The 14,911-nt window shown below is 46.0% G+C and overlaps 4 protein-coding genes across 4 annotated transcripts; 2 read left to right on the top strand and 2 right to left on the bottom strand.

Moving 5' to 3' along the window:
• Positions 1-2,997: 2,997 nt before the first annotated feature.
• BX661DRAFT_187346 (SART-1 protein) lies at positions 2,998-5,133 on the bottom strand. Its single transcript, XM_051537193.1, has 2 exons — positions 4,561-5,133; positions 2,998-4,510 (listed from the first exon to the last, which is right to left on the bottom strand). Exons 1-2 carry the CDS (start codon positions 4,666-4,668, stop codon positions 3,038-3,040), a joined length of 1,581 nt encoding a protein of 526 aa, XP_051389340.1. The 5' UTR covers positions 4,669-5,133; the 3' UTR covers positions 2,998-3,037.
• A 188-nt stretch (positions 5,134-5,321) lies between these two features.
• On the top strand, positions 5,322-9,647 carry BX661DRAFT_187348 (divergent CRAL/TRIO domain-containing protein). Its single transcript, XM_051537194.1, has 4 exons — positions 5,322-5,952; positions 7,229-7,327; positions 8,178-8,384; positions 8,426-9,647. The coding sequence occupies exons 1-4, from the start codon at positions 5,438-5,440 to the stop codon at positions 9,579-9,581; spliced, it is 1,977 nt and encodes a 658-aa protein (XP_051389341.1). The 5' UTR covers positions 5,322-5,437; the 3' UTR covers positions 9,582-9,647.
• An 11-nt stretch (positions 9,648-9,658) lies between these two features.
• Positions 9,659-9,855, bottom strand: BX661DRAFT_187352 (uncharacterized protein; the record flags this gene model as incomplete). The annotated part of the gene is made up of 1 exon (XM_051537195.1): positions 9,659-9,855. A coding segment is annotated over one exon (197 nt), but the record flags the coding sequence as incomplete, so codon positions are not given.
• A 37-nt stretch (positions 9,856-9,892) lies between these two features.
• BX661DRAFT_187353 (trypsin-like cysteine/serine peptidase domain-containing protein) lies at positions 9,893-10,968 on the top strand. The gene has a single exon (XM_051537196.1). The coding sequence runs from the start codon at positions 9,976-9,978 to the stop codon at positions 10,837-10,839; it is 864 nt and encodes a 287-aa protein (XP_051389343.1). The 5' UTR covers positions 9,893-9,975; the 3' UTR covers positions 10,840-10,968.
• Positions 10,969-14,911: the final 3,943 nt, after the last annotated feature.

The following is a 14,911-nucleotide window of genomic DNA, read 5'->3' on the forward strand; positions in this document are numbered from 1 at the left end:
AATTGTTTATTTCGTAAGATAAGTGACTGAAAAACAAGGTGTTTAAACTTGATAATCGTATAAACCAGACAAAAAATATAGCTTACACCTAAAAATATAGACGTTTACGTTAGTAAAAACTCTGACTTGTACAGCTATAAAAACCTTGTTGGATATAGCTTGTGGTTTTGGCCACCAATGTAATTGTTTTGTTAATCATATCAATTTCAAATGAAACGCATTTCATATTTTTCAATTTTTCTTTCGAAACTCCTTCTTTAGGGGTTTTCTGTCTTATTTTCCCATTTGTAAAATATTTACGAATTTTTGTTTAATATTTTTGGAGGTTCACCTTGAATACAATATAAATTTATTTTGATGATTTTTAACTCTGTAGTATTAAGCAATGTTTGAAGATTACAATAAGAATAATGGGGTTGATTAATTATTTCTGATATGTTAGCTTCATCAAACTTACCAGTAGTGTGTTCATAATTGGCTATTAAATAGCACAACGTAATTTTTTATATTTGTAATGCTATTCCAAACAAGCATACAAATCTTGAATAGTACTCGTGCCATTATCGGTTACAGTAGCCAGTTTGTCATTTTCCTTTGCAGCAGTATTCTCGTAATCTATAATAAGCATGGTTGAGTAATTTAATTTAAATATGGTTGTTTGGTTGTCAGTAGCCGAGTGAAAAGCTATTTTGTGCTAAAAAGGCTATGCAAGAGTAAAAGTGGAAAGCTAAATGTTGATGATGGTTGTAAAATAAAAAATAACGAGGAAACGGCCACCTTTTATATATATCCCAGACAGTTTGTTTTTAGTCAATATTGTTATGTAAAAGGGGGTGTAGGCAGCACTATTGTAATAGTGTTAGAAGGATAGGTGTTAAACTATAAAGTTTTATTACTAGTATTTCTAAAGTACTATTATCGTCGACCTCATTTTATATATGTGTCTCAATGTCTTTGTGGCACACACTGGCAGTTGTGTGCTCCGTTTGCGAGAACTGATACTTATGAAAGTAACCCGGAGCTCTGCTATGGAATTATCGGTGTATCTGTATTCGTGTGCTCAGCACGTCTATTTTGAGACAAACAGTATATCTGGATGTCAACAGTGGCGTCTGGTGTAGTCCCCTGTAAGTTGATTAATATCAAATCCATCAGCAAGCTGGCAGGAATCTGTCTCGTGATTCTTGCCCTCAGTGTCTACCTCCATATCCTCGGACTGCGTAGCACTGGAATGGACATTAAATTTAAACACGTGAGCTTTGAAATATTACATATGCCATTAAATTTTCTTTTTTTCATACATGTCTGTCGCAATGAATTATTCGGCTACAGTTGCCGAACAAGCAAAATAAGCGTGCGTGCCCATATTCATTGGCTAATATATCTTTACCTGTTTAAATAAAGTCAAGTCTTGCTTTGCGATAACTTGTTTTAATAGAGACCCACATGGTGCATTTTATACGAAAAACAATCCAACTGCCGTGAAGAAAACATTTTATTTGGCCAGCGAATGCGCAATGGAGTACATGACCGCCAGATCATTTGCTTTTTTCTACAAAATAAAATGAGGCACGTATAAAGCCCTGCTTGCCAAGATGAAGTTGGATGGGCAATTCTGCTGGAAAAAATTATTTAATAAAGATTTGTATAACCACAGATAGACAAAAAAATTGACACGTATACTTACATCTATTGTCTATTTTTGCAATTATAATACACTGTTTTCCTAGCTGATGTTTGTTTGCCTTTGTTTCTCAGCATTGTATTATTATAAAGTGTAACTAAAACAATATTGTGCTCCAGACTTAATCTATAAAAACTGTTTATTTCTCGGGTAAAATGGGGGGGCATAGCAGAAGAGACGGCGAGGTATTATTATCATCAACACCTAGAAAGTTTTCTAAAAGCTAGTCATTTATCAGGTTTTTGCCGACCAGTTTTATCCTTGTAATACGCTCGATAGTCTTGACTGATTCATTGTCCACATATTATAGCACCAAGTTGAATGGGTTCGATTTTTGCTTTGGAACAATAGTGTCATATCTGTCCTTTCCATCTTCCATTATTTCAAAGTGACAGTTCTTGATAATTTAAGTTTGCATATACTTTTTTGCTTTGCCCTTTAATATATTAAAAAATATTATATGTAGAGGCGGGAGGACCAGTTCACAGGTAAATATAAGGTGCAATGTACTGTTATAATAAGAGGGTAGTGATTTGGCTGAAGCACTAGTCGCCTAGTGTTAGAAGTTTGGTTGTTATGAAAGTTTTTATTATCAATGGAATCAAAAGCGTAATTAAGGCCGACCTCACCTTATATATATACCCTGTTGCCTTTATTGTAGACTTCACCGATTTTGCACTCCGCTAGCGAGAGCTGGTTCTTCTGCAGGCAGACTAGTGTCTTGGCGTTTCAAGACTATGATCTTTGCATATGAGCATTCAAGCATATATATTATGAAATTGGGGGTATATTAGGGTGTCATTATTGTGTCCCCTGATTCAATCCTGCATGGTGCCATCTATCCCCTGTTAAGCAATGTGTTGAGGTTAAGAATCGTGAAACGAGTCTTTATCAAAATCCACTTCCATATTATCAGGCTGCTCAACAATACAATAATAAAGTAGAAAGCAAGATGAATAAATTTTGCTGGTATTTGTATCTCGGAAAAAGGAAAGCGAGATGCTTTCAAATGCATTTGGTAAGAACATTTTGAAGGCACAGTACTCACACAATGCTGTGGTCGAAACCAAAAGATTCGGTATCTCGCGCACTTTTGCTTACGCCTTGTATATTTTTGTTGACTTTAAAACGATCAACTCGACAAAATCAAAAGTACAATAAAGCATTGCCTACAATTTTGCACCCGTGTGCCAATCTCACATGAGACATTGGCAAAAGTTACCACGTATAGAACGTTATGTATACGAAGTTTCAATTATAAATGTTGAGGCCACTCGACAACGAATCCGACCATTCTAAGCAAAAGATAACAAGGGGTTTAAACATACAATTAAATAATATTTTATAATTCAACTACTTTTTGGAAGATGATTGCGGGGGATTCTGCTTCATTATCTGCGTCAAATCAATGCCAGGCGTACCCATCTTGCGATGAGCGTTCTCGATAATGGCTGCCTGCTGATGCGTGCTTGTGCTTGAGTTATGCTCCTGTTGCTTATGCTCCCGCTCGCGCTGGCGGTTGACGCGGTCGACTTTGTTCTTGCCACTGTAGTGTCCGTGGAACGCGTGTGACAGCTGTTTGTACGCCTCCTTGGTCGTCAGCTCGCGACCGGCCTCATCAACATACTCAAGCTTGACCTCTGGCTTGTAGTCCTTCATGCGCTCTTCATACTCGCGCGCCCACTTGCGGTCGAGCATCTCTTGCTCGCGCACCTTGATTTCGTCAAGCTCCTTTTGAGTCATCTCATCGGCCTTTCCACGGCGCCCGCCCTTCACCGGTGCAGTCGTCTGTGTGTCTGTGGGCTGGCGGCCCATCTGCTTGATGCGCTGGCGCTCGAGCTGAAGTGCAGATTCTTTGCGCCGCTGTTCGGCAATCCACTCGTCACGGCTGCGCTGTTGGCGTTCGCGCTGCTTTTGCTCCTCGCTCAGCCGGTCAATCATGTTGCGCTGGCGCAGGAGGCTGAGCGTGGCAAAAAGGCCAGAGCCCACGATCGGTTCGGGCTCGTTGAGAGTCAGCAGATCTGCTGGTTCAACTGGCTTTGTCGCATTATTGGAGCTTGCAGCAATAAGTCCTGCACGCTTGTTGGTCGCAGCAATAGGCGCGGCAACAACACTCCGGGAGCTGCCACCCTTGACTATTCGGGCCTCGCTCTCTGCTGCTTCCTCTTCGCCATCCTCGTTGGCGTCTGTCTCGGCTATAGCCTGGACATATTCGCTGGTTTCCTTTATGGCAATATCCACTGGTATGGGCGCTGGAGCGATAGCACTCTTTGCACTAGCAGACGCAGCCTTGAGCGCCTGGACAAACTCGATGGTGCTTGATAGCACTAGATTCGAAGAGTCGTCCGAGACTTGTGCCTGAGCAACGTCCATCTGTGCTTGTGCCTCCACGCGAACCTGCCTGGAAATCTCCTCTGCTGTCAGCGCGCCCTTGGCACTCTTTTTGCGGGTGGACACCCGGCGCACATTGGCAATGGTCCTTTGCAAATCCTCGTCGTCGTCAATAAACTGCGAGTCATCGACAGCGGCCTTTCTCGTGAGTAGCGAGTTCACGCGCTCAGCATCGACAATTTCGGCAAAATCGTTGTTATCCGTCGTGCGTTTACTCGAGCTCTTTGATTTTTTGCTCTTGCGGGGCTTGCGGAACATGGTCGCTGCCTCGGCCGCGGTGTAGAAATCGCTGACTACGGCTGCGCCCATACCAATATTGTCTGCGTCAAGCGAGACAGCCACTTGGCCTCTCTGCAGCCTGAGCTCGCGCTGTTCTTTCTCCTGGGGGGTTTCATCAATGACGCCGCCAGCACTTATAGTAAAAAAGGCGCTCGGCTTGTCGTTGTCATCGCTATTAATATCCAATGCACTCGTTGTCTGCACACCACCCATCCGCTGCATCTGTGTTTTGCGTGCCTCAGCGTTCTTTCTTCCCCTCTCAGCGTCAACCAGCGCCGTGCTCTGCAGCTCAATGCTGTCGTCATCCAGGTCATCAATGTTTTTGTCTTGCAAAGTCAACACATGTTCTTCGTCGTTTCCAGCAGCGGAAAAGTCAGCCAAGCTGTGGGCAACCTTGATGCCAGCAAGGTTGGCGGCCGAGTACTGCGTCTTGGGTGCTGTTTTAAGTTTCTTTTTTGCCTGCTTCGCTTGCTCAGCTGCCTGCTCTTTTAGTCGCCGCCGGCTGCGCTCAGTCCAACGCAGCGCGTCAAGGTCTTCGTCCGAGTTCTCTTCTTCGGCAAACGCCTGACCGAGCATGCGAGCAGGCTTGGCACTCGTCTTCTCTGCTGGCTTAGCGCCTTGTTTTTCTGTGGGCGTGGTTGTTGGTTTGGCCGACATATTTTGTTAAATGCCACTGCGTGTGCAAATATAAGTATAAATAAATGTAAAATTAAAGTTATCTTCTTTTAGTCAAGAAAAGTAATGGGAATGGGGGGTGTATACTAGGCATTAAACAGCGGCTTCCAAGCTATGCGTGTACCAGGGGGCGGAATAAACTGCTTGGTTTTGATTTTTGCAATCACAAAATGTTTAAAAATCGAGGTTGTGGGTTAAATGTGTGACTACGGTTGTGCCTTAAGCAAATTGGTTGAGCCCTCATCCTGCAGTGCAATTCGTTTTGTAAGTTTGTGGACGCCAAATGAGTAAAGTGCGTTTTGTTGAAATTCTATTTTTCTCTTCTTTGTCGAATTTTATTAATTTACACGCATTTATACAGGCCACAGTCCAAAAAGTTTTCAGAAAAACACTCGCAATCACAATCAAATGGAAGAGCAGTACCGACAGTGGCGACGCAATGCCATCGAAGAGCGCGCCTTGGCATATACAGGCGGCGGTTCCGGCGATCGCATATCGACACAAGGCCTGGCAGCGTTCGAGAGCCGACTAACGTACGATGACTTCAAGGCATCCGTAATGCAAGGGGACGACGGCGGACGGCTGCTCAACTACGTCAACGCCAACGTGATTTTCCAAGCGGGAGTGGATTTTGAGAGTAAGCCCATTGTGGTTTTCTGCGCCTGCAGCCTGCCGAGCCCGCGCGAAGTTGACTACGACAGGCTGCTTAATCTAATCATCTTTCGACTGGACGAGTTTGTCGAGAGCGATTACACAGTGGTCATGTTTACTAGTGGTGCGCAGCATAATCCGGGGTGGAATTGGATGACCAAGGCGTATCGTAGGCTGGATCGCAAGTATCGGAAGAACGTCAAGAATGTTTATGTCGTTCACCCGTCGATGTGGTCAAAGCTGGTGTTTCAGATTTTTGGCAAGATTGTCAGGTACGTCTTTCGATTGTCTCTTTGATGTTGCATTAGATGAGCAAGAGAGAAAAAGAGAGAAGTGGGCCACCATTTATGCTTATGTGCCACAATTATGCTCACTTGTATTGTTTGCGCCTGTCTTTTTCGCCTGGTTGTTTCTGAGAGTCCAGAACCATTATGCTGGCGGCCGGTGGCTGCCTTGGGTTGGCTTGGCTTCTCTATTTCGTGATTGATTTTTATTCATGATTTCGTAGTAAAGCGCGAGCTGGGTGGGCTTTTTTGTTTGCTTGTCTATTGTCTCGGTGTTTTATGCGGTTACTTGTGTGAAAAATGATTACTTTTTTCTTTTCGTCGCTGCTTTGTTCACACTTTACCTCCATCCGCTCGTTCATTCGCTTGTTTATTTGTACCCACACGTACACATGCGACAAGCCCGAGCAGAAAAGAGACAATTGCGCACTAGTAGACAAAGTATACAAAAGTAGACATGGCAGCAGCATGATTCCGAGGCGTTTTGTAAAGACCCAGTTTTTGGCGCTGTGATTGTTTTTCTCTCATCCCAGGCTATGCCTTGTATTTCATCTTCATATGCCCTCTACTCTCTTTCATAAGCTTTTTATCTGCGGTTACTGCTATTTGTTTAACTTTGCCTTATTTCAGCGCTCTATCTTTTTTGCCTTTGTCAGCGTGCACACGTTTTTTGCTTTTCTACTCCACTCCGCTCCATTCTGCTCCACTCTGCTTTGTGCGTATATATAGTTTAAGCGAGCGAAACAAGCTTGATTAAAGTGGCCACACATCTTCATCTTCTGTACTAAATCACTTGTAATCATATATTTTATTATTATTTTTTCCATCTCGCATTCGATTAATACTGTCGCCCGCTCTCAACGCAACTTTTTTAAAATCGAATCCAAAAAATCATGGCGATCATACCTTTGTTTCTGCAACGCTTTGGACGCGGCACGCTTTCCTTCGACGACACGCGCCCATTGAAATCCGCACTTGACGAAAAATCAACGCTGTTCACAAATCCAACCTCAACCTCAACCTCAACCTCAACCTCAAAACCGAAAACAACGCTGTCGTCGCGCCACTCGCTGGATCCGAATTTTTCGGCTCGTCGGTCGGCCAACAAATCAACCTACCACCGCGAATCGCCGCCACCGCCACCGCCTTTGTCGTTTTCCTCCGCGTCATCATCATCTTCTGATGGATCTTCGGACCTGGCCATTGGGTCGCAATCGATGCGTGAACTGCCTGTGAAAACGAAACGCGGACGGCTGCTGGGTAGTCCAAAGTTCTTTGCCAAAGTCACTTGGGTCGACACGCTTTCGCAGCTGGCCACGCTGGTTCCGATGAACCAAATCAACATTCCTCAGCCGGTGTACGAGTAAGTATCAATGTCCGTGTGATGTGTACCTTGTTTTTACTTCTCCATTTGCTTGGCGTGCTGTCTGCACGTGCCATCTTGTTATGTCTGCTGAGACGATTAGGCCCCCAAAAAGAGGGGAAACCCAATCGATTTGCTATTTTAAATGTTCATGTGTTCTTTTTTTACCTTTATGCATTCCTTTTTTCTTTTCCATTGGGCATGGCTATAAGGCCGCATGTCTCTCTCTCTTTTTGGCTGGCCCTTTCGTCTTCATTATATCTGCTATAGTGGCGACGCAAAAAGACATGGGAAGGATGTCGGGTTCTTTTGTCTGTCGTCACAAAATTATTTTTGTCTTGGATAAAAAAAGTGAATAAAGAGAGGCATGATAATGTGAAGTGCAATAAGAAAGGACATGAAAATAAAAGCCAAAGTTGCTCCTTTTTCCTTTCTTATTGTTCAAATTGACTCTTTATTATTTGATATACACTTGCGTTATTATCTCGCTACTTTTCTTATCGTGTATCGGCAAGTTTTCTTGCTGTTACTTTTTAACATTGCTGCTCGCTATACTTGTACACATTTGATATATCTTGTTCATATATTTTACTTTGTCCAGTTTTTTTTCACTCTTTCTTTTCTCTTTTTACACTTTATTGCTTGTACAGCCAGCAAAATCAGAATCGTTTGCATTTGTTTCTTTATTTTTTATTCATTCGTAGTTGTACTATATTTCCAGCACACCTCCAATTGCACATATACATACACATACACATACACATACACATACACATACACATACACATACACTTGCACACATCATTCTCATTCTTCCTTGCTTCACACAAATGCTTCATTTCTTATTTAGATACAACATGAAGGTCGAGCAATCCATCACCCTGCCATCAGAGGGGCTCGGCGCCCACAGGAACCACTACCCCCATCAGCGGTCGCAGCAACAGCAGCAGGACTTTGGCGAGTCGCCAGTCACCCAAGTCTACGGCATGTCGCTAGAGCACCTGATGAACCAACAGGGCCGCCGCGTGCTGCCTCGCCCCATCCGCGAATGCCTGGTGTTCATCGGCCACACGGATTATCGACAGAAGGGCTGTTCAGACGTTCGCCGCCATCAACAGCGCTGCGGTCGGCCAAGGACAGCTACAACCACGATCAGGCCGTCGACCTCTCGCTGGCCGGAGTACACGTAGCCGCAGTCTTGCTCAAACTGTTTTTCCGCGAGCTGCCCGAGCCCGTATTTAGCAACCACAACTACAGCCTGGTGCGCGCACTCCCGGCATCCATCCCATTGGCGGCAGCCACAGCATCGCAGGACCCTAGCAGCGAAACCGTGGAAATTGCCAAGCAAATGGACCATGTGCGCGCACGCTACGTTGAAGAAGTCATTCTGCCGTCGCTGAAACCCGAATACCGCCTGTTGCTTTGCTTCACTTTTGGGCTTCTCCAGATGGTTGCCCGGAATGAGAAAACGAACCGGATGACTGCGTATAATTTAGCTATTGTGTGGGCGCCTAATTTGGCCAGGTCATCGAATCCCGTTCTGGACGTCACCATGTGCGTGGCTGGTCCGGCTGCGCCGACTGTTGGGTCGGTTGTGCAGATCATGGTGCAGATGTACGACAAGGTGTTTAGGCGCGAAATAGGGCTTATCCTGGGCGGCCAAGCGGGGCAGGTAGTGGATCCCGCAATGGAGGTCATCAGGATAGCTGATCGCATGAATACGGGCGAAATTATTGGGTTGAAATCCCCGTCGCCAGCATTGCCGCCAAGACCCAAGTCTCCCACTTTGCCACCCAGGGTCAAGTCACCTGCTTTGCCGCCTAGGGTCAAGTCGCCGATGAACGAGTTGGCTCCGGATTTGCCGCCGAGGATTTTGTCGCCGGGGTTGTCGCCCAGTGCCAGGTCGCCGTCTGCGGATAGTGTGGAGAGTGTGCAGGTGTTTGCTGATGCCGAGTCGGCGTCGTTGCCGCCGTTGTCTGCAAACATGGAGGTGTCTGGCTCAGAAGGGGTGTCGGTTGAGCCTGCCCTGGCCGAGGAACCGGTTGAGTCCGTCGAGTCGGTCGAGAAAAATGAAGCCATCACGGTCAGTGATACTGTCATGCCGGAGGCTATGGCTGACAAACCCATTGATGTAAAGTCCGACGAGCTAGCTGTCAAGCCTATTGACACTCCTTTGCAGTTGTCCAACTTCCCTGAGACAATCAGTGATCAAAGAGTTGATGCTTCTGCTTCTGCTGCTGTCGAGAGCAAGTAAACATATACATATTTTTATTATATTTCTTTCATTTATCTGTAAAAGACGCTAACGATATTGCGCAAGCAATATACTTTTTATTTATTATGCGTGGATTTGGCTGTAGACATATGTTCCAGAACAAGTTTAATAACCATGATTGTATTAAATATGCCTTTATTCGACAATAATTTTTTGGGCCCTCACAAAAAAACACTTTATTTACGTTAATGAATTTTTTGTATATAAATAAATATACCGAGTTCTGGCCAATTCGCAGTGAAATATAAGACATTGGTTCAACTGCTATAATCCGGAATGCGTTGATATTCCTTTTTCACTCTTTCTGCATTCATTTTCTTCGAAATATACTAACAATTTCCACTTCTATTCCTATTTTTACCGTTTCTTTCCCATGTCATTCAGCCAGCAAAGGCCGATAATCGGCGGCCAACCGGTCGAAAACCACGACTACCCGTTCGCCGTCTACCTCAGCATAGAGACGCAGCCGAGTTGGCACGCAGTCTGCGGCGGCACGCTGCTTTCGCCCAAGCACATCGTCACCGCTGGACATTGCCTCTACCACGCACCCTCCGCGCAATCAATCAAAGTCGGCTACGGCCACACACACACGAACAAGCAAATAACCACCAAACCATTGAAATACACCATTCATCCGCTTTTTAACCCGCGAACGCTTTTCAACGATATCGCCATAATCGAACTGGCCGAGCCCATCAAGTCAACGGAGGTGGCCCACCGGATTCCGGTGTACTTTGGCCCTGTTGAACCGGGTCTCACGGTGACCACGATGGGCTGGGGCATTACGTCTAATAACCCTGGGGCCAAGACCGTCCCGATAATGCACCGCGTTGACCTCACGGTTGCGCCTACCAACAAGTGCATGAATGTCGATGGAACGTTCACATCGAGCAACGGGCCATTCATATGCACTGGCACAATGCCCGGCGGCAGAGACGAGTGCAATGGCGATAGCGGGTCGCCTGCGGTGGTGACGTTTGATAATGGGAGGGCGCTGCGGAAGGGTGTGCGGATGAGGGCGGGGTTGCGTGCGGGGATGGGCGGCGATGTGCGGCTGGTCGCGTTGACTTCATATGGAGATAATATCAATCATGATGTGAGGCCCGCATGCGGGGATCCTAATGGATTTGGGTTTAGCACGCATATTGGCCATTACGAGGCATTTTTGACTAACGTTACAGGGATGACTAGACAGCAGCTTGAACAGCCTGTGATTCTAGACCGACAGGTAAAGTGACTAAGTTTTTGATTTTTTTTTTTGCAGGAGGGGAGGTTACTGAGGCGCATTGTTTTTTGTAAAGATGAGATAATTGTCATTTGTAACTACTACGATTCTTTTTTATATTTGTTTTGATTTTGTTGTGATAGGTTGCGGTGCAAAAGTCAGATGCTGCAAGCGCAGCTGTCAACGCACATTCCGGCATGTTGATGATGATTCTGCTACTGTTTATTTTCAATTTTCGATGATACAATAAATGCATATGTGATGTTATTTGATTTGATTTGATTGTTAATTGGCTGGGGCTCCAACTCGCTGCAACGAAATCCGCAGATGATATTGATACAGCCGCATCCCCTGCCTGATCATAGATGGATGTGGACTAACGAATCGCGAGCGGCTAGCGGCGAGTTCGACCGGTGACAATATTTTCGACACAAGGCATCGACAAGCCCTAGCAGTGGTTCTTTCTTTAATTTCTTTAAAATATATATAGCTATTACCCTCAGCCTCTAGCCACGACAATGTCATTTACAATAAATAAATTGAAAACCGGTTATATATTTGTTGGGGTCCGTTTCTTCAAGGAGACAATCGCAAGAAGTAAAAAATAAAGTCGGCACAATGCAAATGACCTCACAACCCGAGCTGTGACATCAGAAATGGGGGCCGAGTCACGTGACAGCGCAGACGCGTAAAATATGTTTATGATATTTTACGCGTACGGCGAATTCTGAATAGTGAGCTCTTTAGCTCTTTCCGTAGTCTCATTTCTATTAATATATATTCTAGCTAGTCCAAATCGCATTACATTTGGTAGCACCTCAAGTTCGAAAACCCGCGCTTCCTCATCAACGACTGACTGACCGACAGACAAACTGGTTAATATATATATATAAAAACAAAAAAACAAAAAAACAAAAAAAAAAAAAAACAGTAACCATGACTGGAATGTCGCCATACGAATCGGCAATGAGATTCAGCCCGACACTGGCACCAGACGAGGACAACGCAGAGAAGGTGGCAATTGCCGTTGGACCCTGGGTGAGAGATACTGAGGAACACTTTATCCACGCAAAGCTAGACGAGAGTGAGTGGGTATTTGTAGCCTCACACAAGATCCCAACAGACAAGAAAAACGAGTACCGCAGACACTGTACAGAACACAACAAGGACCACCGCGACTGGGGAACGTTCAAGGAGTTCCTGACAACTACATACTCGCGTACAGTGTCATACTATGACACACTGCACAAATACTACCACCTACAACAGCCTGGGACATTAGAGACCTTAGAGGAGTTTGTGGTGCAATTCAAGTACCTCGCGGAAATTCTGGAATTCAAACTCTCAGACAGGCATGTGACCACGACCTTCCTCATGAAGCTACCACCAATGCTCAACCAGCAGATTCTGAGCGAATCGACAAGCTCGACAGTATACGAGATTGATGCACTGACTTCCCGTGCCAGAGCCTTCCTGCGCATTCATGGCCGTCATGATAATACAGCTATGAATGTGGATGCAATAATGGTGAATGCAGTGCAGACAGAAAGGAGACGCAGTGGCCTGCCGCCATTTGCAAGTGTCTCCAAGCAGTCGGGCTGTACCAAGGAGATGTTTGAGAAGTGGGCTGCCAACAACGTGTGCCTTGGGTGTGGCAGTGATGAACACAAGTGGCATCGCTGCCCTAAGAATACACACCCAAAAGCAAGAAGGGCATGAGTGGATGTGAGTCCTCTGCCCTTATCATCTCTGAAATTGCCGTTTGCCCCCCAAATAAAACCGCTATTAACAGACAAACCTCACCTGAGCCCCAACTGATTTTAAATGCAACTATAGACACCAAAGCCATCCGTGTGCTCATCGACAATGGATCACAAATTACCATCATCAACGAACAGACCCGCGACCGACTTAAACTGAAATCCGAACGACTACAACACAGCCAACCAATACAACTGGCCAATGGCGCACACTACAAGGACTGCACCGAGTCGTGCACAGTAACGCTGCGCCTCCTGAGCAACCTAACAATTACAGTACATTGCCTTGTTCTCCCAGTTTCCGAAGATATAATATTAGGAAATAATTGGCTAAAAAAACACAAGGCCACGATCCACAGCCACCTTGACAAGGTGACATTTGACTATGGCGGGAAAAGCTGGTCCATCCGGGGTAATGCAGAGCCTCGGACCGACGAGGACCAGCTGAAGCCTATGTCAATCAGTGCACTGAAAACTGCACGTGCAAACGACCAAATTGAGGAATGGGGATGGCTACGAATTACATTCCCTGACAACGATACCAATCCAGCAATCCATGTGGCAGCAACCACGACGACACAAGACAGGGCGCTACAGGAGCTACATGCCAGATACACCCAAGTCCTTGATCAGCCGCCCTCCAAACGACCACCACCAGGCGGCCCTGAGATGGAAATCCATGTACATGAGGGCACAGCACCTGTGACCAAGGCACCATACCGCCTGTCACATGCAGAGATGGATGAACTAGACCGACAAGTGACTGACTTACTTGCAAAGGGGTATATCCGCCCGTCATCTTCCCCATGGGGTGCACCAGTCCTCTTTGTCAAGAAAAAGGATGGATCAATGCGCCTGTGTGTTGACTACCGTGGCCTGAACGCAGTGACGATAAAAGATGCATTCCCAATGCCGCGTATAGACGATTTGCTTGACGACACCCGTGGCGCAAAAGTTTTCTCGAAAATCGATTTGGTACAGGCTTACCACCAGGTGCGAATTTGCAATGCAGACATCGCCAAAACTGCCTTCCGCACAAAACAAGGGTCATTTGAATTCACAGTTGTACCTTTCGGGCTGACAAATGCCCCTGCCGTCTTCCAACGTGTCATGAACCATGCGCTGCGCAACCTACTTGGCAAAACGTGCATCGTGTACCTAGACGACATCTTAGTCTTTTCAAAGAATGACGCCGACCATGCAAAAGATCTCGAGGATGTACTCGCCTGCCTCAAGGAGCACAACCTGCACACAAAACCCGAAAAATGTGCATTCTTCAAAGACACAGTCGACTTCCTTGGGTTTGTCATTTCAGGCAAGGGTATTGCGACTGACCCACGCAAAGTAGATGCCGTTAAAGAGTGGCGCACGCCAGAGACAATTACAGACATCCGCGCATTCCTTGGATTAAGCGGCTACTACCGCCGGTTTATTAAAAACTATGCTAGAATAGCACTACCGCTGACCGATTTGCTATGCAATACCGACTTTTCGTGGAACGACCAGGCTGACAGGGCTTTCACCGAGCTGAAGCAGCAACTATCCACAGCACCAATACTCCATCAGTATGATCCAACTTGCGAAACGAGAGTCGAGACAGATGCATCCGGCTCTGCAATTGGCGGTGTCCTACACCAACGACATGACAAGGTGTGGTGCCCAGTGGCATTCTATTCGGCAAAGCTGGGACCAGCACAGCGCAACTATGCAGTCCACGAGCAAGAACTTCTTGCAATCATTCGTGCACTGGTCCTCTGGCGGCATTACCTACATGGCATCAAGTTTGAAGTGATTACAGACCACAAATCAATCGAGTTCCTTAAGACGCAAAACAACATATCCCCGCGCCAGGCTCGCTGGCTGGATATCTGGCAGGAATTCGACATGAAAATCATTTACCGCAAGGGCGCTCAAAATGCAGTTGCTGACGGCTTGTCACGCTCACTCGAATCGCAACCCGACAACATAGTATACGCAGCGTCACATTCAGGCAAGGTGCCACACATGGCACTGACGCCACCGACAGGACTGACTGCACCAGCTATACCACTAAATGATGCCCCGCTGAACAACACGAGTAAAAACGATGACGCCGCACACACATCCGTACCTATACCTATGCCCATACCCATGCCCAATATCAAGACAACCACTCCAGCTGCACAGACAACGAATTTTCCGCCAACGCCAGCCGTGGTCGACAGAACATATTTGACTGCCGATGAGCGCAGAGAACTAAACCGTGCTGAATATGTGCGCAAGTCGCTGCACTACAAGAACTACCAACGCGGATGTCGCGCTGAAGCCGAAACAGAAGCCAAACG

This window comes from Kickxella alabastrina (assembly GCF_025024165.1).
Source record: "Kickxella alabastrina strain RSA 675 chromosome Unknown BX661scaffold_25, whole genome shotgun sequence".
Classification (NCBI taxonomy): domain Eukaryota; kingdom Fungi; phylum Kickxellomycota; class Kickxellomycetes; order Kickxellales; family Kickxellaceae; genus Kickxella; species Kickxella alabastrina.